This window comes from Caretta caretta, chromosome 2, assembly GCF_965140235.1.
Source record: "Caretta caretta isolate rCarCar2 chromosome 2, rCarCar1.hap1, whole genome shotgun sequence".
Lineage (NCBI taxonomy): Eukaryota > Metazoa > Chordata > Testudines > Cheloniidae > Caretta > Caretta caretta.
This window is the reverse complement of record NC_134207.1, coordinates 233818316-233843354: the sequence shown is the minus strand read 5'-3', so window position 1 is coordinate 233843354 and position 25039 is coordinate 233818316. Positions and strand designations below refer to the sequence as shown.

The window sequence follows — 25039 nt, the reverse complement described above, 5'->3', positions numbered from 1 at the left end:
CCACCCCCCCTTCTCCCACACACTCAGGGTGACTCACTGAGAAAATGCAACTCTGTATTTCTGCGCAGGGCGACCCAGGCCCCAAGGCTCAGCCACAAACTGGGTCATAGAATCATAGAATATCAAGGTTGGAAAGGACTTCAGGAGGTCATCTAGTCCAACCCCCTCCTCAAAGCAGGTCCAATCCCCAATTTTTGCCCCAGATCCGTAAATGGCCCCCTCAAGGATTGAACTCACAAGCCTGGGTTTAGCAGGCCAATGCTCAAACCACCGAGATGTCCCTCCCCCGCCTCTCCTGGGAATATCCCAAACTGCCACCTATGTGCACTCAAAACCCCTAATGACTTAATTCCAGCACGAGCTGCGGCCTCACAAACATCCCTTGCTAGAAAGCAGACGTCCTCCTCACCCAGTCGCATGCACAGTCCAAAAGCAGCAGAAATAATGTTCCCACGATAATTATTTTATTTTAAGAAAGAATACGTCTGAGCCCAGGGGGTTATTTTATGTTTTCTTGCTGAGTCTACACAAGAGTCAGAAATTGCATTGCAAAGGTTTCACAAGGCGCCCTGATGACATTTTTCTCTGATCATTCGAACATCTCCACCTGAAAGCAAGTCCTACGATCTGTCTGTCTCTGAGGCCTCCACTGCATCAGCAGCTTCAGAGATTGTGTATTCTCTTTTCTAGTCGATCAAAAAGTGCCTGGGTAGAGAAGGTTCCTGGCGATCATTTTCACGGAATCAGAATTGAAGAGTTAAAAATGTCAGTGCTGAGGGAAATGTCAATGATCGTTACTCTCAGCAAAGGTCAGAACAATACAGAAAGAGCATTTCCGACTAATCTGGGATTTGAGTCAGTCTGTAATTTCACCACTGTCGCTGGGAACAGCACCAGAGGAAACTTCTTAGGGGGTAGTTTTTTATTTTCTTGTGTTATTAGCTGTGCGATTTTAAATGCTTCTGTATCATAAAGGAGATTTCATTGAGTTTCTGTGTGAGAAATAGTCCCTACAGGGGAAGCCACACTGAAGTGGAAAATGTAAATAGCATGAGGTGGTCAGAGGGGGAAAGAATTTGCATTTTTTTTTTACAGCGATCAGAAATACAGCCCTTTGTCTCTGTATCTGAGGTGCGATATTCAGTAACGTGCCATTAAAATACAAGCACCAAATGGCATCTACAGTCACCTTCGTTTATTCGGGAGGAGGCCTGTATTTCTTCAAATGGCCCTTGCCTTACCTTTGGTCTGCTGGAGCTTTGTTTCCTATTTTTGCCGCTAGATGCAGGCAGCATTTGGAGGGACCTCGCTGGAAGCCAGATATTTCGGGTTAGAAGCAAGTCCCATGGAGAGCTGAGAGTGCTGGAGCTGCAGGGGTTGCTCTAAACCAGCCAATGGGCATTGCCGTCACCCCCTCCCATTCCCGTTGTGGTCAGGAGTTCACTTTCCCTCAAAACTGGATCCACTTTAAGGCTCCCAGTAGCATCGTAAGGAAGAACGTGGGGGGCGGGGGGGAGGAGACTCCGTGATTCACAGACTCTGGGACTTGCGTGTTAGTGGGTCACGGCTTCTCAAGGGACATTCTTCGTTATTAAACAGATCCGTGCGCTCTGGTTATTAAATAAGCCTGTCGGTCTGACTGTGACTTGGTTGCATTGCACTCCTGTCCCGCGGAGCTTGGAGTTATGTGTGTATGTGGACGACGATCGGTGCCTGAGGGATTCGTGTCCTCCACACAGTGTCACCCCAGGAGAACAGGAGAGGAGCAGCTTTTTCTTCTTTCCCTTCTCCAGCAATGCCCAGAGAAATGTGGGGTTAATTGATCTGCAGAGCCTTGTTTGGAAAGAATGCGCAGGGACCTGCGGCTGGGAATGGTTCTCGTTCTGGAAATGGTTATAGCTGGCCAAAATTGTTTAGTTGCTAACGGTGGCCGCTGGTAATCATTGCTGGTATGGCAAATATCGCTGCTTTGGCAATGGCTGTTCATTTGCCCAGGATCGCTACTGCAACGGGTGCTTGCTTTGGGTACCGTTACCGGGGAGAAAGATGGCAACTGGCAATGGTTGATTATTTGTTAAGGGGTGAATTTGGCTGTGGCTGCTGGTTGGGCAAAAGGTTACCCCGGGCAGTAGTTGCTACGTGGCGACCGCTCATGATCGCCACTGGCAATAATGATTTTCAAGCTACTTGTAAACAACGGTGGGGGCTTTTCTCTTGCTTTCGTTTTCCCGTTAGCTCTCCGGCTTGCGATGGCTGTGCAAGGAGCATGTGTCTTCCTGTGGCCTGGCGGCTGATCAGAAGAAACGTCAGTGCTCCCCGCAGCGTCTGTGCTTCCCGATTGCTCCGTCGCTCTCTGCCTTGTGCGCGGCCTGAAAATTCCCATTTGAATTTGGCGGTAGAGAAGTGGGACGTTCACCCGGCGAGCGGAGCTGCGCAGGCGCAAGATGGCCTCTTCCCCCAGTGTGAGCCGCCGCGGCAAGGAGCCTTGTACGCTTCAGTGGAGGCATTGAGCAAAGCCGCAGCGCACGGAGTGGGTGGGGGGAATTTGCAGATGCCACATATTTTCTTTGACGCTCACTGCTCCAAATGAAGAAGCCATGGGGGTTATTTTCACATAACCGCCCGTTAATGCGGGAAAATAATACCTCCCAGTAAGCGCGGGGCTCCTTTTCATCCCCCTCTGCCCCCCGCCCCGAAAGCACAAAACAATTCATTTTCGGCGCTTAACACCGCTAGTTTCGCTTCCTCCAAATTCGAGAAGGAAAGTGTGTGCCAGCCACCGCATGGAGCTACGGGCATCAATTTCAGTGCGATGTGCTGGTGAGAGAGAGAGAGAAGTAAGAAAGGCGCCTGGTGCATGGCTCCTATTAACATCTGTAGCGAGGCGCACAGGAACTGAAAGGGGGACGTCGTATCCCTAATTCGGTATCCAGGCTCAAGCACCAAAATCGCCTCCGTAGCTCTCTTCACGGTTTCGAGACATTTGCATGCTGCAGCCCAGCTTCAAAGCGACAGCACAGAATGCAAGTTTTCTTTCTTCTCTTCGAGAAACGAGCCCCAGTTGTATTCGTGGGTCCTCTTTTTTAGCCACGCGTTTGACATTTTTAAATGCGTACAATTAATCGGTGCATTAAATAAATATAGGCATTCAAATCCAGTAAGCACTGAGATGAGACTCTGGAAGGTGTTAGGGTTTGATCTTTTGTCTTTCTGTGAATCTTCTGTTTGGTTGCAGAAGAGGGAAGGCAAGAAGCAAATCTGGAAAACCACGATATCAGAATTTGAATTCATACGGCACTAGACCAGCTGTCCCGTTGGGGTTTCCTGACATGGTAACGATTTTAAGATCGGAACACTTAATGTCTTCAGCCCCTTATATACGCCTGTACATAATTGTAAAGGCATTCCTTGTGTAGGACCTATTAAGAAAAGGCGAAGAAAAAGAAACTGCCTATACTAAAATAAAGGAAATCCGTTTCAAGTACCCAGGGTAGAAGCAAGGACATTAAAAATTAACAGCGGAAACAGGAAACACTTATCTACGTAAACATTGTCTCAGAATTTGTCAAGATCAAAATTAGGAGGGCAGAAGGTGCTTGCACGGAGGAAAACTATCAGAGTCCTGCCCAGGTAACTCACGGTGTAGGTTGCCTTTGCTTGTCTCTGTCTAGCTAGAAAGCGGGAGCCCGTTGTATATGTGCATCTAGAAGCACCCGATCTTTGTGAATCTGTTTGGTGGTAAAGGTCGGAACTGCAAGAGCTCACTTGTGATGTTTTGAAAGGTAATAAGCAGCTACATATGACGAGAGGATACACACAATAGATTCAGGCTCGGGGTCAATATGAAGAGTCGCTTGCAAGTCATGGAGCTGTAAAAAACTAGAGTGTTCACGCTTCCCCCCCAGTATTAATCCGCGAGTGCCTTGCAAATAGTCTTTGTGGCTTCTCACTGGAAATTCCTAACGAAACAAGTCGATTCTTTGGCAGAAGTGAGGGTGGGGGATGGAGTGACATGCTTGATAGTGTTGGAGAATGAAAGGAAGAAATTTACCTGCACTTTACAAAAATGTTTATCTAACGCTTAAATTTTCTCTGCCTTTGAATTTGAAACATCAGAGTCTGAATGCCTCCATTCATTTCCAGAGAACTGAAGAAAAGCTTCTTTGAACGGAGTTATCTAAAAAGATGCCTTTTTTCTCAGGCACCTTGGCATGTGAATGAAAGAAGCTTCTTGCTCTCCTGTCTAATTAGGTGAGGCTAAAGGCTCCTTGGAGTTCACCTTGGAACTGCAATAGCTACACGCTGATACTGGCCTATTGAAAGACAATGAAATGGGTTGTTTTAAGCAATGCTTCGTAACTCAGGGGACACAATTCTGCTTGTGGGAAAAAAGTTCTTAAATACTTTTCAAAAGAGTGGATCGAGTGGACCATTAAATTCGCATGCCCCACTCTGGGTGGACACAAGTTATGCGTGGAGCAATTAGCAGCTGAACCGGAACTGAATTTTGGAGCAACGAGCAATGAAAAAACGTAGCGTTCCTATGCCTTAAACTTTATCCATGTATAGGATACATTTGATTAACATCTTTTTACAGCAAATGCAATTGGACATCGCACACTTTGGCTTATTTTCTTGGTAAAAATAATCTTTAAAATGGCCCCGAGTATGAGGAGTTTCTTGAATTATCACACTCAATGTCCATTTAATCTTCACGGCTATAAAGAATCACTTAAAGACTTACCCATACTTCTGCTGACAACAGTGCATTTTACTTGCTAAGACAATCCTGTGAAACCAGGAGAATGATTGAACTGCTTTGATGTAAACATCAAGATGCTATCTTGGATTTTTTCCAAATAAATTTAACAATATATGTGCATCACAACAACAAAACAGCACGTAGCAAAACATTTTCTAGGGAGGAACAGACGTACTACAGCTCCGTTAGATCGTTAGAGGTGCTTATCATTTTTAGAAGGACTGGATGAAGTGAAGTCCTGTGTACCGTAGAAATTGTGTAAGTTCTCAAGGGAACTATCCAACTCACATTTCGTTGCACTTATTCTTCACGGAAAGGTTGTATATACCAATATTAACTCAGTTTTTATTGCAACATTTGTCCTTATTGAACTGGTTCCAAAATAAAGAAGCTTAGTTTGATTTATGTGCAATCCAGTGTTTTGGGTTCAATGTCGGCCTTTGTTGTGAATTAAGTCATATTTTATATAGGATAGGAAACCAGGCCAAGACAATTCTCTGTGCGATTGAACTCTCTTTACTTTTAAAAAATATTTTGTTCCATTGAAGTTTAAAAAAAAGTAATACAGAGCTGGAAAGACACAATCTCTACTCCCCCTCGCCCCACCATTCCTAAAGTGTGAGTAGGACGGATATGAAGCAAAATAAATCTCCTTTGTCAACATTTGAGAATTAACCACTTAGTCCCAAGAACTACTCAGGTGAAATAAAGAACACTGCTTGTTCACTATGCATGCATCTGAAATAAATCAGCACTGTTTAGACAATTGTGTTATTTTCACTCTATGGTGACCTGGTTCTATTTACCGAAACCTGTCATACACGCACAGAGTATTTCAGTAACAGCACTCTATTTGTCCTTCGATATCACATGATTAACAAAGCTCATTTGCTATTTCTTCAATGAAGTATCCCTTTTATTTGTTTATTTCTTTGATCAACTATAAATGAAAGATATTCCTGTATATAAAACTGGACGCTTTAACTGCTCAAATGGAACTGTACATGTTTACTACAGGAAAAAAATATCAAATCTCGTTTAACAAGACATTATACATCAATAATCCCAGGGGAGGATTTGCAGTCACCTGATCTATAAAAACAAGCAGGACAAGTAACAGCAATTTATATGCAAAAGTAATGATTTAATGACTATAAGCAAGACAAAGCAATAGAATTGTGCTTCTGTTGCAGACTGGAGACAATGAAATGTTTAACTACAATTTTCCCGTACAAACATGAAACAATATCCATATAGAATAAACACCCTCACAAATGTATAAATGATGGGTGATGAACACACACGAAGTTCGACCAAAGCAAAGCACAAACTGAAAAGTGTTCCGGGCTATTCATATTTTAAGTTGAAAGTGTTCCTTCTAGTTCAAAAATAATACCTTTGGGAGCCTCTGATAAAATGCTCCTATTGGCAGAACATTAAAGAGGAGGCGTTCTCCACAGTTTATTGGAAATATTAAAGTACCTGTTAAATGTTAATGAAGTTAGTACTGTACCATATACATATATATATTAAAACAAATTTAGATAAAATGCCTTCATCCAGCAACTTGCTGGTTCCTTAAAATTTATACCACATATTTTATGGCTTCTATAATGATTTCATGTGCTTTTAAAAAACACAATCCCATCACACCAAATAATAAAACTAACCAAACAGGTAAACCACTTCCATGTTCCTTAATTTTTCTTCACTGCACCATTTAAACTATTAGTATCCTTGGGTAAAAGTAAAAATATATCACTTGAAACAAGATAAAGCCCATAAAATCCTATTAAGATTGCCAATTGCTTTCAGGTTAACAGAGATTTGTGGTAGCTCTCAAATGAAGCTTTCACACACACACTAAGTGTTCTCTGCAATATCAGCAAAATTCAAACAGGTGGCATCTGCAAGGGTCGAACCAGTTTGGAAATTTAACAACCATATCATGAGTGCATGAAACACAATATTTTCTTTATAGTATTTATAAATATATCATACAATACTGTTTCCTGTTATGTCATATACCAATATGGCATTGTACAACAAGCATAATGCCATCTGATTCTTATAAAAGCGAATCATTTAAACAAAGTCAGTAAATAAAACGGTAATACCCGCTTTTAGGCATACAAACTGTAAAACTGAAGTTTACTTTCATTTTGATCGGTTCTGCGCAGCAACAGAAAAGTAAGGATGCAACATAAGAATCAAAATGGCTAATACGCAAGAAATAGTTATTCACAGTGACATGGCTACATATATGCATTATTCTATGCATATTCTTTCCGTTTTGTTGAATTTCAAGATGAAAAAGCAGTTGCTTTCTACAGGTTCACAAAACAGCATAATAACAATAACAATTGAAGAGAATGTAATGTAGGAGTTAGTCTGGATTAACAAACTACATCCCAAGGTTTAGATCCACTTCCGGAGGTTCCCACCTCTAAATGATGGGGACAGCAATCACTCCAACTCTTTCCTAACACATCATGGTACACGTCTGTTTGCTTCCCAGTCCCTTGAAAATAATTCTTTACAGAACAATCTTTCGTTGTGATGAACGTCCATATAAACAGTCACCTAGTCCATCTTTCATAGCCAAGTTCGGTGTCACTACAAAAGAAAGCGATTTGGACGATAGTCACACGTATTAGCATCTATAAAGCTGTAATGGCATGAAGAGATCTATATAAATCAGGGCTTTCGGCAGTCTCATTGAGGTGTCAGCCCGATGAAGTTGCTGAAGAGCCATTTATTGATGTTTTCCGCGCTCTGTTGGTAAAGGAGGGTTGGTGGTTACTGGTGGGGCTGCTGCTGGTTCCATTCATAGTACTAGAGATATGAGGAAACTGAGGATGGGGAGACTGCACTGGCGTGCTGGGGCTGGGCAAACAAGAAGAGGTAGAGGGGATGCCTCCTGCTGGGCTGCTTGCCTTGTCACTCCCAGAGTCACTCTCTAATTCTCCGCTATTATTTAAGCCTTCTCTCTGCTGGCTGATCTTCATTCTTTTGCAAGTCGGTCGAACTCGATACTTCAGAGGAAGAGGTCCATTCTGCAAAACAAAGAGAAGGCACTATAAGCACACTCTCTGCACCAGGAAAGATTACAGCGTGAGAAGAGGAGCGGCAGGTATTTACCCTTCTCCAAGTGTAAATATAGGCAATATCCATTAGTGTATAGTAGTCCTTCAAAGGTTCCTCTTCATACATCACATCGATCTATTTTTAAGACATTAACCCTTCAGTTAATAAGTATCAGAATAAAATAACTTAAAGCAGAATATATTTTTCTTCCAGGGAAAAGTGGTCTTAAAGCAATATTATCAAAGGGACTTCAAAACCTTTTACTCCAAAACTGCGTGGCAGAGGAGAACTTTTGATACATACTATTTATCTGGCATATATGAAAAGAGTATTTCATTTTTTAAAAAAAAACTTATGCAGAATAATGTCCTCGGTATTTAGAGGGCAGAAATAAAATTGAAAGAATTATAGCATAAACACAAATGCTTCTGTGGGATTTAAAAGTATTTCCTTACTCCTAAAAATATTACATTATACATTTGAAATATGGCTAGTTCTTATTATTTTTTGGTTCTGAGTTAAACAGCTAATCAGAAAACCACTTTAAAATAAAACAAACAAACAACAATACAGCTAACCAGCTCTGGAAGGTTTAGAATAAAAGGACTGTTCAAAATTAATAAGTAAGTAAATAAATAAATAAAAATATCCAGGTACCTGAAAAGTATTAGGTATGTCCATTTTACTTCGGAGAAACTTCCTTAGATGCATCACTGTCATTGCTGCTGGGCATCGTAAATATCTTTTGTCATTCACCTAACAGTATAATTGGAAAAAGTCAGTCCATGTACTGAGACCAAACAGCAAATTTAGAATGACACAGTATAATTGAATAAAAGCACACAAACTTTATTAAATGACCAACTACAGTTTTAAGATTTCTATTGAGAATTCCTTATGAAGAAAATTGGAAATAGGCACGAAATACAAAAAAAAAAAAAAAAAAAAATTGCAGAGCAAAATCAAATACTATATAAGTAATTGTATATGTAAGGGTGCTAAAACAAATGAAACATCTCTACTAATGATATTTTTAAGTGATTATATTTTAAAAATTCAAATTCTAATAAATGGCATTTAAAAAATAAAAGTAAACTACTTCAGTTTCCGTTTAAAAAGTATTAACACATCTTCTATTTTGTCTACCAAAGTAATTTCTTTCTAACTATAGCTGTAAGAGGTTGCAAACCTCTGTTTAATATCTTTTTAATGGGGGTTTGTTTCTTCTGGCAGATAGATGTAATTATTTATTTAGCTCACCCACCAAACTGTCCAAAAATTAATTATTATTTTTCTGTCTAGGCTTTTGTCTCTAGTAAAGCTAGATTATTTACCTCATCCTTTGATTTCTCTCTCTCTTTATTTCCTTTCCGTTCCAATCTGGGGAAAACAATGAAACAATTACAACAAATAATAGATAGAGCTGTTAATATTGATAAACTTAAAATATTTCCCATAGAACTTGCCTATTCTGGTCAAAGAATTCAATGGATAAGCTTATTATCTCGTCATCTGTTATAATTCTTTTGTCTTCGTCTGCAACTTCTCCCCTGTCTTCATTAGAGCCATTGGCAGCTGCACGGAAATTTCCACAACAGTTTATATTTTTAAATTAAAATCGGACAGAACGGCAATTCTCAGTAATAGGGGAAACCTCAATACTAAGATAATCTATTAGTATTTAAGTAGCCAGTATTATATCTTTAATCAAAAAGCTGAATCTAGGGTGTCTTAAATGTATTTATGGTTAAATAATTTGTAAATGAAAGAGGAAATAGTTAAGATGTTTTAGCTTAAGTATAAGGTCAAGTTTACTAAAGGTTTAATAAACTAGAAAGTTTTACCATCAGCTGATGGATGAGCTGCATAAAAATCTCTTCTTCTTTTCATTTCATCTGGATGGAAAAGCATATATATATTTCACTTAATTTACTCTGTACTATAGGTAAAAAAGCAGCATATTAGTTATGTATTGTTGTTTGATTTAACTACTTACTTTTGAAAAGGCCTGGTACTAGTTTGTACACAATATCTTGGAGAGTTTTATCTGACCTAAAAAACAACAACCCCAAGATACAAATAAGCAAATGCAGCAATACTTGAATAAAAGTTACAACTCTTCATTTACAATCAATTCCGTGGCAATAAGGGATCGTCTACAAAAATAAAATGCTCAGCTACATTAAAATTAACCCACAAGACTTTACAAACAAATTGACGTTATTAAATAAATGTTAACTCTTTTGCAATTTATCCAACTGAAAATATTTTCAGTCCACTAGCAATCTGTCTGGTAGTGTTCACTCAGTCTAAATGAAGGCCTTTAAAAACGTGTAACCACCAACCAAATGAGGAGATAAATATCACAAAGGAGCAATGAAGGATAATGCTAAAGAATGAGGATTTTTTTTTAAAGTTTAACTTTTTCTTTTAAGTTTCATAAATATTTCTGATGTTTCTAAAGAGCAGTTAAGAGGTTGCACTTCAGGATGTCTGTGTGAAATGGAACATGGAGATACAAAATATGGGATTGTGATAAATAAGGAGAGGGGAAAGGACATTGTTCAACTGGTTAGTGTATTCCAAAAAATACAAAAAATTTCTGTCTCGCATCCAGTCAAGTCTTCGATTTCAATCAATCCGTGACAAGACTCCAAAGACAGAACATAGGCAAACGTTAGCATGTAAATTGACAACTCCTCTCAGATTTAAATTGTAGATGAAGAGAGAACATCAAAATATGCACCGCTAGACCCCTTTTATAAAGTAAAATTACACTTTTCTCCTACCTTATATTCAAAAGCGGTCTGGTTTTGTGAACTTGGACATCACATATAGGACAATATTTGCTTGTCTCCAAGTAACGTACGATACACGTCTTACAGACTATAAGTAAAAACACGTAAGGCTTTTAGTAATAGTATTAGGCAATACTCAAATATGGACAGAGGTGCGATTTTTACACTATGCAAGCTAATAAATGGTCCACTGTTAGAAATGCGCTGCTTAAGCTAAACTAGTTCTCTAATTAGCCCCAATTAACGTGAAACTGACACGCTATATACACACTACGCTAACAAAGACTAAGGGTTTTGTCAAATGAAATGCGAACAAATCATCTTTCGCACAAATCTGCATATTGGATGTTCTAGCTAATAGCTCCGCTTTTCCGGTGGCACGGGAAAGGTGCGAAGCAGCACAGGGACAATGCGAAGAGCCTTACTGTACTTACAGGAGTGTAGACACTCGATGATGGTTGTTGCATCAATGAAGTACCCGCCACAGAGCACACACATGAGATGGGGGTTTAGCTCGGTTATTTTGATTCTGGTTGTTCGGTGCATTTTTGCTTAAGAAAAGGCGGCTCTGAAAGACACACACAGAGGACCATTGACTAGGGGACGAGCTCAGTGTCCCAGGGACAGAGATCCCGCGTTTCCCCACCCACGCTGAAGTTGCATCCCCAAAACGCAGGGAAATATGGAAGGAGACTGAACGGGGAGAAGTGGCCAGACAGGGAATTGCGGGCGGGCGCGATGCCCGGGTGACACAGCCCAGGGAAATGTCCCGGGGCCAGAGGTGCCTGCAGCCCCGCGTTGTTGAGGACCGGGGTCCAAGCCCTCTGCCAGCTCCGGGAGGGCGAGCCTGCTGCACAGCACCTACCCGCTCCCCCGCGGGTGCGGCGGTCACTCGCTGGCCCAGATTCCCCTCGGCGAGGCTGGGGCTCGCAGCCCGGGGTGCGGAGGGAGCCGGGTCCCCTCTCCGTGGGGCGGGCCGGGCACTGGGCTGCCGGGGAGTCACACAAAGGGGAACCGGCGCCTCCCGCCGCGCCCGCCCTGGCATTTCCGGAGAGCAGGGGGTGGGGATGGGGGACACGCACCTCGGAGCTGCTCCGGCCAGCCCCCGGAGCTGCCCGCTGCCCACCCGGCCGGGGCTGGGGTCCGGGCGGCGGCCGCTCCCCCTCTCGCGCCGCGCTCGGTGCAGGCTCGGGACTGCTCAGCTATCCGAGGGGGTTGCTATAGCAACTTACACTTACACTTGGCATCCTGCCACCGCTGGGAACACACGAGAGCCAGGCGGGGGGGAGCGGGGGAGAGGATGCGGGCCGGGGGAAGCCGGGCCGGGGAGGGGGCGCGGCCCGGGCAGGCTGCGGGTGTCTACGAAGCGGCGCCGGGCAGAGCCTGGGCCTGGAGGAACCTAGGCTGGGGCTGGGGTGCAGCTGGGGGAAGCGGCTCTGGGGAGGCTGGGGGAGGTGGTGTCCGGCGCGGAGGGGGCTGGTGGGGCCGGGCTCAGCAGAGCGGCCGCAAGATCCCGCAGGGTGCAAAGGGAGCGGAGCCGGATTTGGGAGGGAAGGATGGGGGTGGGGATTGGGGCTGAAAGCGGAGCTGGTGGTGGGAGGGGTCTCCGGCGGCCAGAGAGCTGCGCCGAGCCGGTGTTGGGGTCTTAGACTAGTGGAGGCAAATGCAAGAGGCTCCTCCCGAGTCTCGGCCATTTCGGATCCTCTCAGGGGCCTCTATCCACGTCGACTCGGTGCAAGGAGCTCGTCTGAGATCGTTCCTCTTCCCCTCCCTCTCCCAGCCCAGGCGAACCGCGTTCCCAGGCAGATCCCCCGAGCTCGCCAGCTGTAGACTTCGCCTCAGCTCCCTGCGATCGCATTACCGAGATGTTTATTTAACTGGGTCTCGTTTTAACGCTTTTTGGGGTCTAAAACGAAATTCTCCCGCGGCTCGGACGGGAACGGTGCAAAGTTTTGCTAAGGTGAAAAGAGATTTGCAATAAGGGGATGAGGTGTCCGTTTGGGAGGAAGCCGGTGTGCAAATCTCAGACTGTGTGAACCAGTCACCTTTTGAGCAATAAAAGCTACTTTAAACAGTGAGGGAATGACAATATGCAAAGGACCACGTGACCAGACCATTCCTAAAGCTAAATCAACACCTTGTCAACGCTGGGCAGCGACATGAGTGAAAAACAAATGTCATGTTCCCAGCCCGCAGCCTACAAACCCCCATCGGCTGCAACGGCACGAACAAAAATCATACATAGGAAAGAATAAGAGGGAAAAGAGGAAACTCCAAGGAGAAAAAAACAACAACCACCAGCTGCGCCGATTGTACAGTAAATGATTTGCTATCAACTACAACCTGAGCAGTGTGACATAACAATGCTGCTCAAATGCATGCCAGTCACCTCCCCATTTCACTGCTCCCACTCCACGGACCAAGTTTCCGGATCTCACCCCCTCCTGGGACACAATCTAGAAGCTACCCTCGACTGAAATATCTGAATTTCTGAAACTCTCTTTGACCGTGCTTGAGATTCTCTCCAGATCCTCGCAAGCTTTGATACCGGGCAGTGAAACCCAGCGATAGCAACCAGGTTCCGAAACGCTGTGAGCGTCAGCCAATCTGGCCAGGTGAGGGGTACAACATTTCTGAGAAAGCGTCCACAGAGCCCACGAGAGACCTGAGCAAGACAACTTCCCTTGCTGCTGCATGAGGCTCGCTGAATGAGGAGGGTACAGTAGACAAACTCTCCAGTATGAAATGACTGCGAGCAATGGGCAAAGGGCTCGGGGGAGCTGATATCCCCAAGGCTGAGCGTGCCACAGCGCAGGGAGTCAAGACACAAATGTCACTGTATTCTGATTCTCCAACCTGCCACTCTTTTTTATTGATATGGACAGCATGTTTTTGTACGAGAGGATAAATGCAAGGCGGCTTCACTTCAGTCTCTGAAGTATATTACTGCAATGCTATTGACCTGGGGTTTCTTACATTGCTCAAATATGAATAGGCTGCTTTCACTGATCTATGTTTTATTTGTTAAACCCAACACCGTGTAAATCATACACATCTATATTGCAAAATAAACCGTGGCAGAGGTCACATATGACAGTTAGTTTAGAATTCTTCCCAAGCCCTGATATATCAGGGCAGTCCTTCAAAACACATATTTTTATTTCACACAAGCGTAGCCTCTTCCTAAATGGAGAATTTAATTCAACCGTGAACCTTGTTTAGTCGTAGCATCCCCTACAGGGTATTATTTATTGCCTAAAGTTAGCTCTTTTTCTGCTAATCGCATACTATGAGCTGTCTTTGAAATCTGTGATCTTATGCAGCAAACTGAATCAAACACCCAAATACTCACTACAAGCCACCTGGTACACATACACTGCTGTAGATGTGTGTGTCCATTATACATACACACATATTTTACTACAGCAAAACCTGACCATCATATTTTGGTTAGAGGAAAATCCTTTCAGGTTTTTCTACTGGTATTAACGTTAAGAATCCCCGAGACTCACCACAGCCAACACAAACTGTCCCTTAACATGAGTATATATATAGTTACACACACAACCAAAAAAACCCCCAACTAAATGTAACAATACATGATGGTAAAACTTACTAGCGGTAAACAGTGACAGCCAACTGACTGTTTAGAGGCCTTTCATGGGTTATGTCAAACTGAAGAAAAACAGAAGCACGTTCTTGTGGTTATAATCAGATAGACTATGAAAAAAATCCGAGTGCAATAAACTTTCTAATTCGGTTTTCCAGGTGTATAACAAACGTCTACCTAAAACTTCATTCTGACGGTTTTGCCTACTTTGCACCTATATCCGCTCGAAGAACTGGCTGTTCAGTAATAACAAGCCTGTCATCTAAAGCCTTATTATCTTTAGGAATAAGAGCCACTTTTACTATGAATACTATTCTTGTCCCTTCACTAAAGAATGTCCACATATGTTTTAAAGGAATTGTAAGGATAGTATTTCCCCAAATAACGTCTTGGCACAGCATAAAGAAAGAACTGAAGAATGGCAAGAGGATAAAAATCCCTCAGCCCTTAAAATCAGGCTCATAAATTTAACTAGTTGAAGTACCCAATCAGTCTACCTAAATAAACTAACATGTGAATTTGTAGGTATCGCCATGATCTGGCATAGATCAATAGTTTGCATCTCTGGTAAATTGCAACAAAAGTCTGTCTTAGTTTACGGGATGTATTGTAAATAGCCCCTCTAAGCAATTTTACTGGATTACATTTCCAGAATCTCTCTAGTCTTTAAGAGTCCTATAAAATAAAGTAACACTGGCTACTATAAACTATGCAGAAAACTATTGAATGCTATACTTGGCGTTGGGTATATAGGTCTACATTTCCCTAAACTTTGTGGAGAGCGGGGTATGACGCTTAGTTTCTAGATTCTGGAAATTTTTTTCCTTTTATATAAATTTATTTTTTCTGCTTCTCCTTTCCTGTTTACTTCCTAATATTAACAGTAAATAGCTAGGAAAGCTCCAAGTTGTGTATTGTCAAGGCCACACACAATTACATAAACATATACAATCAACTTTCTAGTGCCACCCATAAACAGCACGAGGAGTAAATCCACGGCACTTTAAAGACTTTACCAAGAAGTTCATGTTAATTTACCCTTCCCGGGCTTAGAATGAAAATACCAGTTAAAGAAAAGAAAGTATTCAAAAATACCACTATGTCCTGCAGTTACTCCATCTTCGCTATGGTAAATCTGCACACCCACTTTTCAAGGATCACAGTCAAAGTGATTGCTTCACCAAAAGTTATTTTTCAACTTTGGTCTCCCCTCTCCACCCCTCAACAGGTACAAGCCCAGAAACTTTAGCATTTTGAGCACAAATGCAAACGGAGGCATTGGAAACAACTGGGAACCGCCATCTTACAAGCCATCAAATTTCACAGAAGTGTTTGTCCAACTTAAGTTAATAAAATTTTCTTTCCGGTCCCCCCCGGTCTAACAACCCCCCCAGCGGGATCACTACCCCCCAGTGACCCTATCTCTATAAAATGGGTGCAGTATCTCACATTTTAACCCCCCCCAGCATATTTCTTTCGGAGAGGACTGAAATCACTTGACCTAGGCAGCTCCAGATTTCATGAACCGTCCCCGTTTAATCAAAATCTGCCTTTAAACAAAGGGCGCTGAGGCCGGGCTGGAAACAGGGACGGAAAATATAAATATTCTCTTAGGGGGCCATGTGCACAGAAACGTTTTAGGGGGCAGCTGGGGAAAGAAAGGAACTAAAATTTGCAAATGTGGGTGCGTAACGAAAGTGAGTGCACAGGCTGCTGCTGCTTCTGCTGTGTGAGTCTGTGTGTGTGTGTGTGTGTGTGTGTGGTTGGAGCAGCCTGTCAGCGCTTTTCGCATACGGAGAGCTTGGGGGACACCTAGGCTCCCCTTTGCAGCCCCCAAACCGGCCTAAACCCGCCGCCAAGCCCCCACCACCCCCCGTCCTTGGCAAGGAGACACCTCGCTTTATACATACCCGGAAAAAGGAGCCGGTGGGTGACGATCGGAGCGGCCAAAAAAGACAATGAAAGTTAAAAGTCGTTCAGCAGAAAATGAATGTGAGCCAAGCGGCCATCTTGAAATGAACTGCAGACGCTGTCAATTGCAATAAGCTTATTGCTGCTGCTGCTGCTGCTGCTCTCAGCTCATGTTAGTTACAAAACAACCGGGTTTTCTCCTCTCCTCCACCGACCCTTCTCACTCCCTCTGTCTCTCGCTCTCTCTCTGAGTCTGGTTTTTGGGTGGCTGAGGAGCTGGGAGTTTAAAATCTTTCTAATCCGGATGGGTTCTGTCTCCACCAGCCCATTGTCTCCCCCTCGGCCCCCTGCTCTGCCTCTTGGTCTCCTTTTTATTATTATTATTTCATAGTTGTTGGTGGGGAAACAGGGACGGGAGGGCGGAGGAGGGAAAAAATGCAACGCTGAAGGCACACAGTGGAAACTGACACCGTCCCCAAAATGGCTCAGAGTTCGCCCGCCCCGCCAGCATCACGTGGGGCTCCTCATTCCTTAAGGGTGGCCTGGGAATTAGTGTCGGTGTAGTCGGAGCCCGTCAGCCTCCCCATGACCCAATCCCACAACTCAGCCGCCTCCTCCCCCTCCTCGCACACCGCCCCCTCCCCCTTCCACTCCACACACACTCTGCCTGTTCCTCCTCCTCCCCCTACCCTGCACACACACAGACCCTGCCTATTCCTCCTTTTCCCCGCTGCACACACGCTGCCCCGGCCCCCTCCGGCCCCCCTCGACACACATTCCCCACTTCTCCGCACTACACGCTTTGCCTTTTCCTCCTCTCCCTCCACACCCCTTCGATCCCTATTCTTCTCTCACGCTGGCTGCAAACATTGCGAGCACCGCTACCCCTCCTTCCATTCACACACGCTACCCGCTCTGCACACACGGTCCATCCCTCCTCTCGACACACACCGCCTCCGTCCTCTCCCTCTCCCCACATCTACACACACCGGCTGCCTCCTCCTCTGCCCACCTTTCGTGCCCCATCTCTGCACGGCTATGGGCTGTACACACCCAGAGCTGCCTCTTCCCCACGCTCTGCCCACCCCTACACGCACACCCTTCAATCCCACCGCCGCGCTCACCACGCGGGCTCTCCCCACTACCCCGCACACTCACACGGTGCCCATTCTTCCCCCCTCCACTCCACGCATCTCCTCCGGTCCTTGCCCCCACTCTGGGCGACGGCCCGGCATTCCCCCCACTGAGCACACGCATCCCCCTCATCCCTCGACACATAGCCCTTGCCCCCCTCGGTGCACACACACAATTTCCTGCCCCCACGCTACACATCGTGCTCCTGACCCTCTTCCATCTGCAAACAGTCCCACGGCTGCCTTTCCACGCTGCTATCCACACACCGCCTGCGTCCTGCTTCCTCCACATCCACATGCCACCATCAGCCTCCTCTCCCCTATTCCACCTTCCTTCCCCTCTACACGCCGCCCATCTCCCCCTCCTTGCCCCTCTGCACACACGCTCTACCCCTTCCAGACGCACATTCCACCCTGCCCCCCCACACCCGCTCCCCGGGCCGCCTTTCCCCCAAACTCTTCCCCCTTCCTCGCTCTCTTCTGCACATCCGCGTTCCCCGTTTTCATCCATACCCTTGTTCCCCCTGCATCCTCCACCCCCAGCATACCCATCCTGCTCCTCACTGAATCCTCCACACGCCCTGACACCTCCTGCCCCCCCCCATCCCCCGCCACATGCACCCTGTCCCCAGTGCGTACTGCGCGCACGCCTGGCTCTCTCCTACCTCCCCGAGGATATTCCCTTTCCCCTCTCCCACCCCGACTGCCTCGGCCCCTCCTGTGGCTCCCCCAGGCACGGCGCTGCTTGCTGGGGCTGTGCCCATCTCCTGTTCCGCCGCTGGACACAGCCCCTGTGTGGACGGGAGCCCCATTCGTGCTGGACACGGTCCACCAGAGTAAACCTGCCCAGGCTAAAGCTCCGCTCTCCGCCCATACTGGGGGCTTGCTCGCCAGAGGGGCTGCGATAGAGGAACTCCCCCCACCTCCCGGGTCCCAGTAGGAAAGGATCATACCAGGGAGTATTGACCGACGGAGGAGGGGAGCGGGCAAGGCCAGTCCCATCTTAACCTCCCCTCCTGTGACGTCCTAGGATCGCTCCAGAGCAATAAAACCCCCTGCGTGGCTCCGGAGCTTTAGGGAAGGAGTGGCAGTCTTCACCTGAGCTCTTCAGCGTTTTGCCGGAGTCAGGACTGCAGGAGCCAGACCCGCTTTTGCATTTAAACAGGTGCTTATTCTCTTCAGCGAGTCGGTCACCCCCGCCCCCGCTCGCCTGTTGATTAAAGCCAGCGGCTGCGAGGAAGAGGACCAGTGGGAGAAGAGTTATGTATCAACACTGATTTCATACACAGGGTATAATTTCTGGAGGGACAAGCTTCCAGATAATGCGGTGGAAGGTGTGTCTGTGAAGAGGTTGTGGAGACAACGCAGGTCCCATTTCAGTTCCATCTCTACATCCACACTCAAATGACAAAGGGTGGACTTCTCAGCAAGAGCAGACCTTGACCCATTGCCTGCCTCGGTAGATTGGTGCTTGCTCTGAGTTTTTAATGAGCAAATCCGGGACAAGATCAACGAATGGCAGTTTTGCCTCCTACTGTAAAGTTTAAGTGAATTTTAATCTCACACAAGGTGCAACATCACTTGGGAGTGAAACGATACAGCAATGGGCGGACAACCGCATTACAATCTAACCAATGACAGCGATAGACCCTTAACAGTATCGCACTGAACTAGTTTTTGCCTTTTGAACGATAATACTGTTCCTCCAAGGAAACATCATTTTAAACGGAGCTTGTTTTCATCCACAAAAATAGAGAGAAGAAATTAATCCGTTTTATTATAATGTATGGAAAAAAATCAGAAAAATAATATTTCAGAAGAAAGCACAAAGTAAAATAAAGTGAATGTTTTAAAGACAAATCAATTATCTAGCACTCTGACATAAGAGTAGTTGTGATAAGAAAACAGGACTTTAACAAAACATACATTTGACTGCACAGAAAGAGTAGTTACACTTCCTAGAATAGGGACTTTCAGATTCAATAGCTGATACATAAGCAATAAGGTTTAAGTGTGTGACGACATGATATTTTTAGAAAGAAGAAAATTGATTCGTCATGTTCCCTACGAAGAAACTGTTAGGAGTCAGTGCACTTTTCTTCCTCTTGAACCCGGTGGATTGTCAATTTCCTTCGATCACATCTGAGATGCTCTTTCTAGGCTTTTTGCTGCATCTTTTAGTTTTCCAACTAAATCCTAAAAGATGGAGTACTTAATTTTAGAATATATTTGCAACAAACTGGCTATTAATAGAGACAAATACATATTAATTTTTAGATACTCAAAATGGGAAGAGCAACACTTGCCTCAGAGGACTTTTATATTTGATACAAATTATTTAAATGTCAATTAAAGTAATAACTTTTACGATGCTTCAATGCTTAAAGTGTTCCACATATATTTGCAAAAAATAGCCTTTCATATGGATCTTTTACTAAAATATTAAAGTGTATTTTTAACATGAAGATTGTACCAGCAGTGTATTCACAGTTAACATTAAAAGATACTTATCACAATAGCCATAAGCAAATTTCAAATATTTTGAAAATATTTAACGTCAACTTTTATGCCAACACAATCCTGCAGTCAAAGCATGTCAAATTTAATTCACTCAGCAAAACCTAAACCTAACCAAAATATATCTTTGCAGGTAAAACAAAGTTTCTGGGAAACATTTCACTTGAGTTTAAAATGTGTAATTGGAATATCTTTGCATCCCCCTATCCCCCAGTCTCTCAGTTTTTCCCTAATATTTTTCGGTATAACAGCCCTCCAACTACTTAATTACATGCTCAATAGCTAAGCAGAGATCAATGTATATTTCAATTCATTACTTCCTCTTTAGGTGCAATTAGCACCGATTAAAACTCCTCAGTTTATACATTTTAATCAATCATACAGTGGTTATCCAAATACCATACCGTTTTCTCCTTTATATTTGCTCTGTATCACAGGAGATCAAAGTTGTAGAAAAATTTATGGATTTCCTTTCAGATTAGCATTACATTTATAAGAAATGTTTTCCATTCGTTTCTAAAGCCTTACCAACAAAAGAGTAAAACCATGTAAATAACTTCGTGTACCTGGCAGTGGCAGCTTCACATCAGAAGTACAGATACAATAAAATATTGCATTTAATATGTTTTTACAAAAGGCATTCCTCCCAACCCCATATATTTTTGAACTGTTTACAATCTTTGCAGTTGATTGACACCCAATCAAAATTCACAGCGTTGCAGTCAAATACAGAAACAGTGATGACGAAAGAAAATACCTGTAATTGTTCCATAGTGCAACTAAAACTAACGTCAGGGTGTGATCTTGAGTCGCTGTTCTGAAGGAAAAGAATAACACCTGTTTAATTAAAATGTGTCCTGAGCCTGGAGTTGCCTTTTATCTACTTATGCTGGGAAAAGTGATATACAGTACCTCCACATTTAAGGTCACCAAATAGGCAGGTCGATAAGTTTTATGAAGTTGGTTGGTCTAAAGCGATAACAAAACACACACAAAAATCAGACATTACCACAGAGAAGGAAATCAAATCAAAGTTTCCTAATGTGGTAAGATTACCTTGATTTGATATTCCAGGCGCCAAGAAACATCGGTTATGTGCAGAGGACATCTGCCTATACTGAAAGATACAATGGTTATGTGTACCCTACCCTAAAAGTAAAGGTCAGTTTTTCAAGGCTTTTGGTCAACAAACGCTAACAAGTTTTTACGATTTCCTCAAATGACTGTTCAAAAGTTCACAAACTTTATTTAAAGAAGAGAGTGTTAAATGGGGAAAGGAAAAGTTAATATTTTGTTTAAATTTGTGTTCAAAAGTATTAAATACAATTGAACGGCTTTTGTTACTTTAATAATTTAAATAGCTCATTATAATTCCCCCCCCCATAATATATTTGAGTTTTTGTTTGCTTGTTTAAATAATATCTCTAACTGAAAAATGACTTCTGCTGGCAGAATAACCTACCTTCCCAATATGATTTCCAACGTATCTTTGTTTTTCTGAAAAAAGGAAAACATGTATTTGCCAACTTCTACTGAATGAATAATTATAAAAGGCAAATATAGTTTAAAATTGGCTTAAAACCTGATATTCGGTGCAAAATTGTTCTATTCTCTCTCTATCAAATTTACAGTCTTCTAGATATGTGCTAGAGAGAGAAAAACAGAAGTGTATTAGTCTTTGAATAGAAATTAGCAGTATAATTTAAGTAACAGCCACCAGAAAAATAGGGTAGCTTCAAAATACCTTATAGTAGATTTGTCGGCTTTGTGTTTTCCAGCCTCCAGGATACAAGTTGCAACTGCTGCATGGCAATGTTTTAATACTGTTGGGTCAATATGTTTCAAGACTGGGTGATCTAAAATAAATGAATTACTGATGATATACTTGTTCCTGAAGCCTGAAAACAACTTAAAAGGGCGTCTTCCTTTTTAAAATGAACTCTTCTAAGACGTAACAAAGTAAAATGTTTCATAATTTAGAGGGTGGCAGGAAACTAAATGTGTAGGCAATTTATTAAACCAAATACAGCACAAAAGACAGGTATTTTCATATTGTGAAAATAATTGGTAATACGTTAGTTTCAGTAATAAGTGGGTACATGCTTCTTCCCTCAACCCATTAAAAATCTTACGTATCACAGGGAAACCCTTAACTTCCCATCACCCACCCGCAAGCATTTCTCAGAGCCTTATCACCAGAGACATGGAATTAGAATCTGACCTCAATTACATCGGTGTGAATTACTCCGGATTGACACCGGTATAACCGAGATCAGAATCCGGATCATAAAATTTTAAAGAACATAAATACAAAGGTTTCACAGATTTTCTGAGTATATTAGCTCTTTTTCTCCTAATCTGCCCTTCCAGCCATCCCCCACCCCCATTTTATTCAGTTCATTTATGGAATTTAATTCCATGATCCAATTAAGAATAATGTAAATGATAAATTAAGGGCACGAATTTGCTGGGATTGCCATAGGAAGAAACATCCCACAGGGAAAACAAAACCAAACAAACCAAACAAAACTTTTGTTCCTGACCCAGGAGGACGCACGGACACAAATAGGCGGATGCCTTCCTTTTAATTGCTATATAAGTCACACAATTAAACACTTAAGTACTCGAGTTTAGTGTAAATACTCCAAATAACACTTTACGTCGGAACTATCTGCAGATTAAATTTCACCAAAAGACCGATTAACCCCTCCCCCAAGCCAACTAGAATTTTGTTCAACAATTACACTTTTAGCTACAATCACCCCCAAAGTGATTTCCATTTTCAAATAAACATTTTGGACTATATTGCAGTCACAAGCTGAATAATTAAAACAAACCCTGTTGTTCCACCCTACTGCTGTGCCAAGCTGCATGCCAAATGTCAACACACGATTACTTTGCATGTGCAATGACTGACCAGGCAACAGATTTGTACGACCCAAACTGCACTGAAAATAAATAGGGCTGGGAATTAAAAATACATACCAGGGACATCGACTAACGACTGGGACAGCAGATGCCAAAACCAAACTGGACCCACTACCACATACAAATTTGACCCATGCCATCTTCATTTTAACCTCTCCCATTGGCAAATATACCTGGCTTAACCTCTCAATAGAGCTGTTTCGAATAACCAGCCAGGACAAGAAGTGATAGTTACCCAGCTGTCCAAAACATCCACACTCCTTTCATTTAACTGGAGCTTGCAATCTCTTTTAGGCCACGAGCGAGAAATGCAGTTATTTCTGCAATGAAATAACAAAACATGGGGGAAGAACACTACGTGGGCAAGCGATTACATTGGCGTTTGACTTGCTTGGTGCAGGTGGCATCGTTTGCGTTACATTGCAGGGATCTAGGGGTCTGGCTCTAGCTACAATTAGCTACAAACACAAGTCACAATAATGTAGCAGAAGATAAAAATAGATCCATTTTCCTGTCTCTCTCCAGCTCCCAGAAAGACACTGCAGGGCTCCTTTCCTCTCCTGGCATTTACTCGAGAAGCAGCGCTTACCTAGAGCTACCTGGTCCGCCTGGGCGTTGAGCAGGCTCTGGAAAGCCGTCTGGAGCAGAACCGTGTAGGCGCTAGGAGAAAAACAGCCAGAATCGGCTAGGATCTGCAAGCCGCTCTGCACATACTCCGACAGCTCCATTGTGAGCGCTGTGACCTTCGACACACAGCCCACGTGACACCGAGGCTCAGCTGATCTCGCCGCTCCGGAGGAGCTGGAGCTGGAGCGGCGGCGGCGGCTGCCTGTTCCAGCCCAGCCCCAGAAAGCGAGAGGAGCTGCTGCTGCTGGAAGCTGGGCACCCTTTCTGCCGAGCTAGACACCACACATAAGTGCTTTTGTATTTAGCCCCCCCTCCCCCCCTTCAGCTTTTCAATGTCTTCTGTGTCTCCTTTACCAGGGTAGGAGCAAAGCCATTTTCTAACTAAAAATAATAAAAATCGAATGGACGTCCATTAATTTTATACACTTTTGGTGTTAACCCCCATCCCCCTTTTTTTGCGGTGTAAATACCACCACTGATTTATTTGTAGGGAACAGCAAAGGAAATTCCACGCACACACTGTAAACTGACTTTACCCTGGCTCTGAACTTTAAATAACTTTCCAGCCCCAGGGAATACATTTTTTCTCCTCTTTTCTGCTATATATCTTCCTATGGTTTACATTATCATTTGTGAAATGAATTACATGTTATTTACATCAATGTGCAGCTTCCAGATCTTTGTATGTCTCTCTTTCTTCTAGGAATTGCACAAATAAATTGCTGAATAACTCTACTAGTATCTTGTAGATGGACACTATGGAGAGAGGGCATTCAAATTGTCCATAATAATAATTATTATTGTTATTATTATTTATTAATGTATTATTATATACTATTTTTAAAGCTGAAATAGTAGATGTATATTTTGACCTGATACTTTCTCGAGTGCTGTGGAAATCTGAATCTATCTGATTTAGTATTTGTTCTTCCATTATGCAATACAGGCCCTGATCTTGCAAGCACTTATTCACATGCTTAAGTTTACATACTATTAGTCCCATAAGTATTTGTAGGATTGGGGCCTTAAAGTTTCTTTTGTACATACAGACATTTTGTAATATGTATACCTATAAAATGAAAAAAACTGATATCCGTGTAATGTTATGGTTGAGAGTTTACATACACAAAAATCAGAGAACTTTAGACCTAGACCCCCAAGGTTTTCCATTTAAATCAGTGGAGGTTAGGAAACTAAATACTTTGTGGATTTAAGCCTTAGTGCTATGATTTCCACAGCAAATATAACTCAGCTCTTTTTCATATACATAGAATATTCTATTAATATATATGGCAATATATTTATGCTTTAAATATATGAACTATGTAATGTTGCTGCGGGAACACTAACCATGAATTTTGTGAGTAATTTGTGTGTTTAAAATCCCATCTGTAACATTCTATTAATGTACTTTTTGTATGTCTTTACAAAAAATACAAAACCAGAGTTTTTGTGCATTTACTTGAGTTAGATCCAAATTATGATACCTCAACACAAATACACTATTTGCTTGAACATGTAATTATTAAAATAAACACGAGTGATTGTATTTCAGCGAGCATATTCAGATATATGCATACAGTTTGTGTTTATCTGGATTATTGCACTGTGGGCTTAGCCCTGCTCCTATTTGAAGTCAGTGGCAAATCTTCCAACGACTTCATTG

At 43.1% G+C, this 25039-nt stretch overlaps 2 protein-coding genes across 6 annotated transcripts; both read right to left on the bottom strand.

The window, feature by feature from the left end:
• Nucleotides 1-5885: 5885 nt before the first annotated feature.
• BMI1 (BMI1 proto-oncogene, polycomb ring finger) lies at nt 5886-23476 on the bottom strand. 5 transcript variants are annotated; one of them, XM_048837920.2, is made up of 10 exons: nt 23336-23476; nt 11082-11215; nt 10639-10735; nt 9846-9901; nt 9694-9744; nt 9316-9424; nt 9184-9229; nt 8507-8605; nt 7904-7984; nt 5886-7818 (listed from the first exon to the last, which is right to left on the bottom strand). In XM_048837920.2, exons 2-10 carry the CDS (start codon nt 11191-11193, stop codon nt 7489-7491), a joined length of 981 nt encoding a protein of 326 aa, XP_048693877.1. In that variant the 5' UTR covers nt 11194-11215; nt 23336-23476; the 3' UTR covers nt 5886-7488. The 5 variants fall into 5 exon arrangements, with proteins under 5 accessions (XP_048693877.1, XP_048693876.1, XP_074982014.1 ...); XM_048837919.2 differs by lacking the exon at nt 23336-23476 and adding an exon at nt 16168-16674; XM_075125913.1 differs by lacking the exon at nt 23336-23476 and adding an exon at nt 11886-12024.
• Nucleotides 19053-23520, bottom strand: COMMD3 (COMM domain containing 3). Its single transcript, XM_048837925.2, has 8 exons — nt 23336-23520; nt 21563-21674; nt 21401-21464; nt 21281-21315; nt 20875-20935; nt 20731-20787; nt 20576-20635; nt 19053-19497 (listed from the first exon to the last, which is right to left on the bottom strand). The coding sequence occupies exons 1-8, from the start codon at nt 23472-23474 to the stop codon at nt 19438-19440; spliced, it is 588 nt and encodes a 195-aa protein (XP_048693882.1). The 5' UTR covers nt 23475-23520; the 3' UTR covers nt 19053-19437.
• Nucleotides 23521-25039: the final 1519 nt, after the last annotated feature.

Excerpts from the sequence above, each read along its gene's own strand:
- BMI1 (XM_048837920.2), bottom strand. The coding sequence starts at position 11,193 with ATGCACCGAACAACCAGAATCAAAATAACCGAGCTAAACCCCCATCTC. Across the intron at positions 7,985-8,506 it reads ACATACCTAATACTTTTCAG|ATCGATGTGATGTATGAAGA; the intron begins GTACCTGGATAT and ends TCTTAAAAATAG. Across the intron at positions 7,819-7,903 it reads ATATTTACACTTGGAGAAGG|AATGGACCTCTTCCTCTGAA; the intron begins GTAAATACCTGC and ends TTTGTTTTGCAG.
- COMMD3 (XM_048837925.2), bottom strand. The coding sequence starts at position 23,474 with ATGGAGCTGTCGGAGTATGTGCAGAGCGGCTTGCAGATCCTAGCCGAT. Across the intron at positions 21,316-21,400 it reads AATTTTGCACCGAATATCAG|AAAAACAAAGATACGTTGGA; the intron begins GTTTTAAGCCAA and ends TCCTTTTTTCAG. Across the intron at positions 20,636-20,730 it reads TGGTGACCTTAAATGTGGAG|AACAGCGACTCAAGATCACA; the intron begins GTACTGTATATC and ends CTTTTCCTTCAG.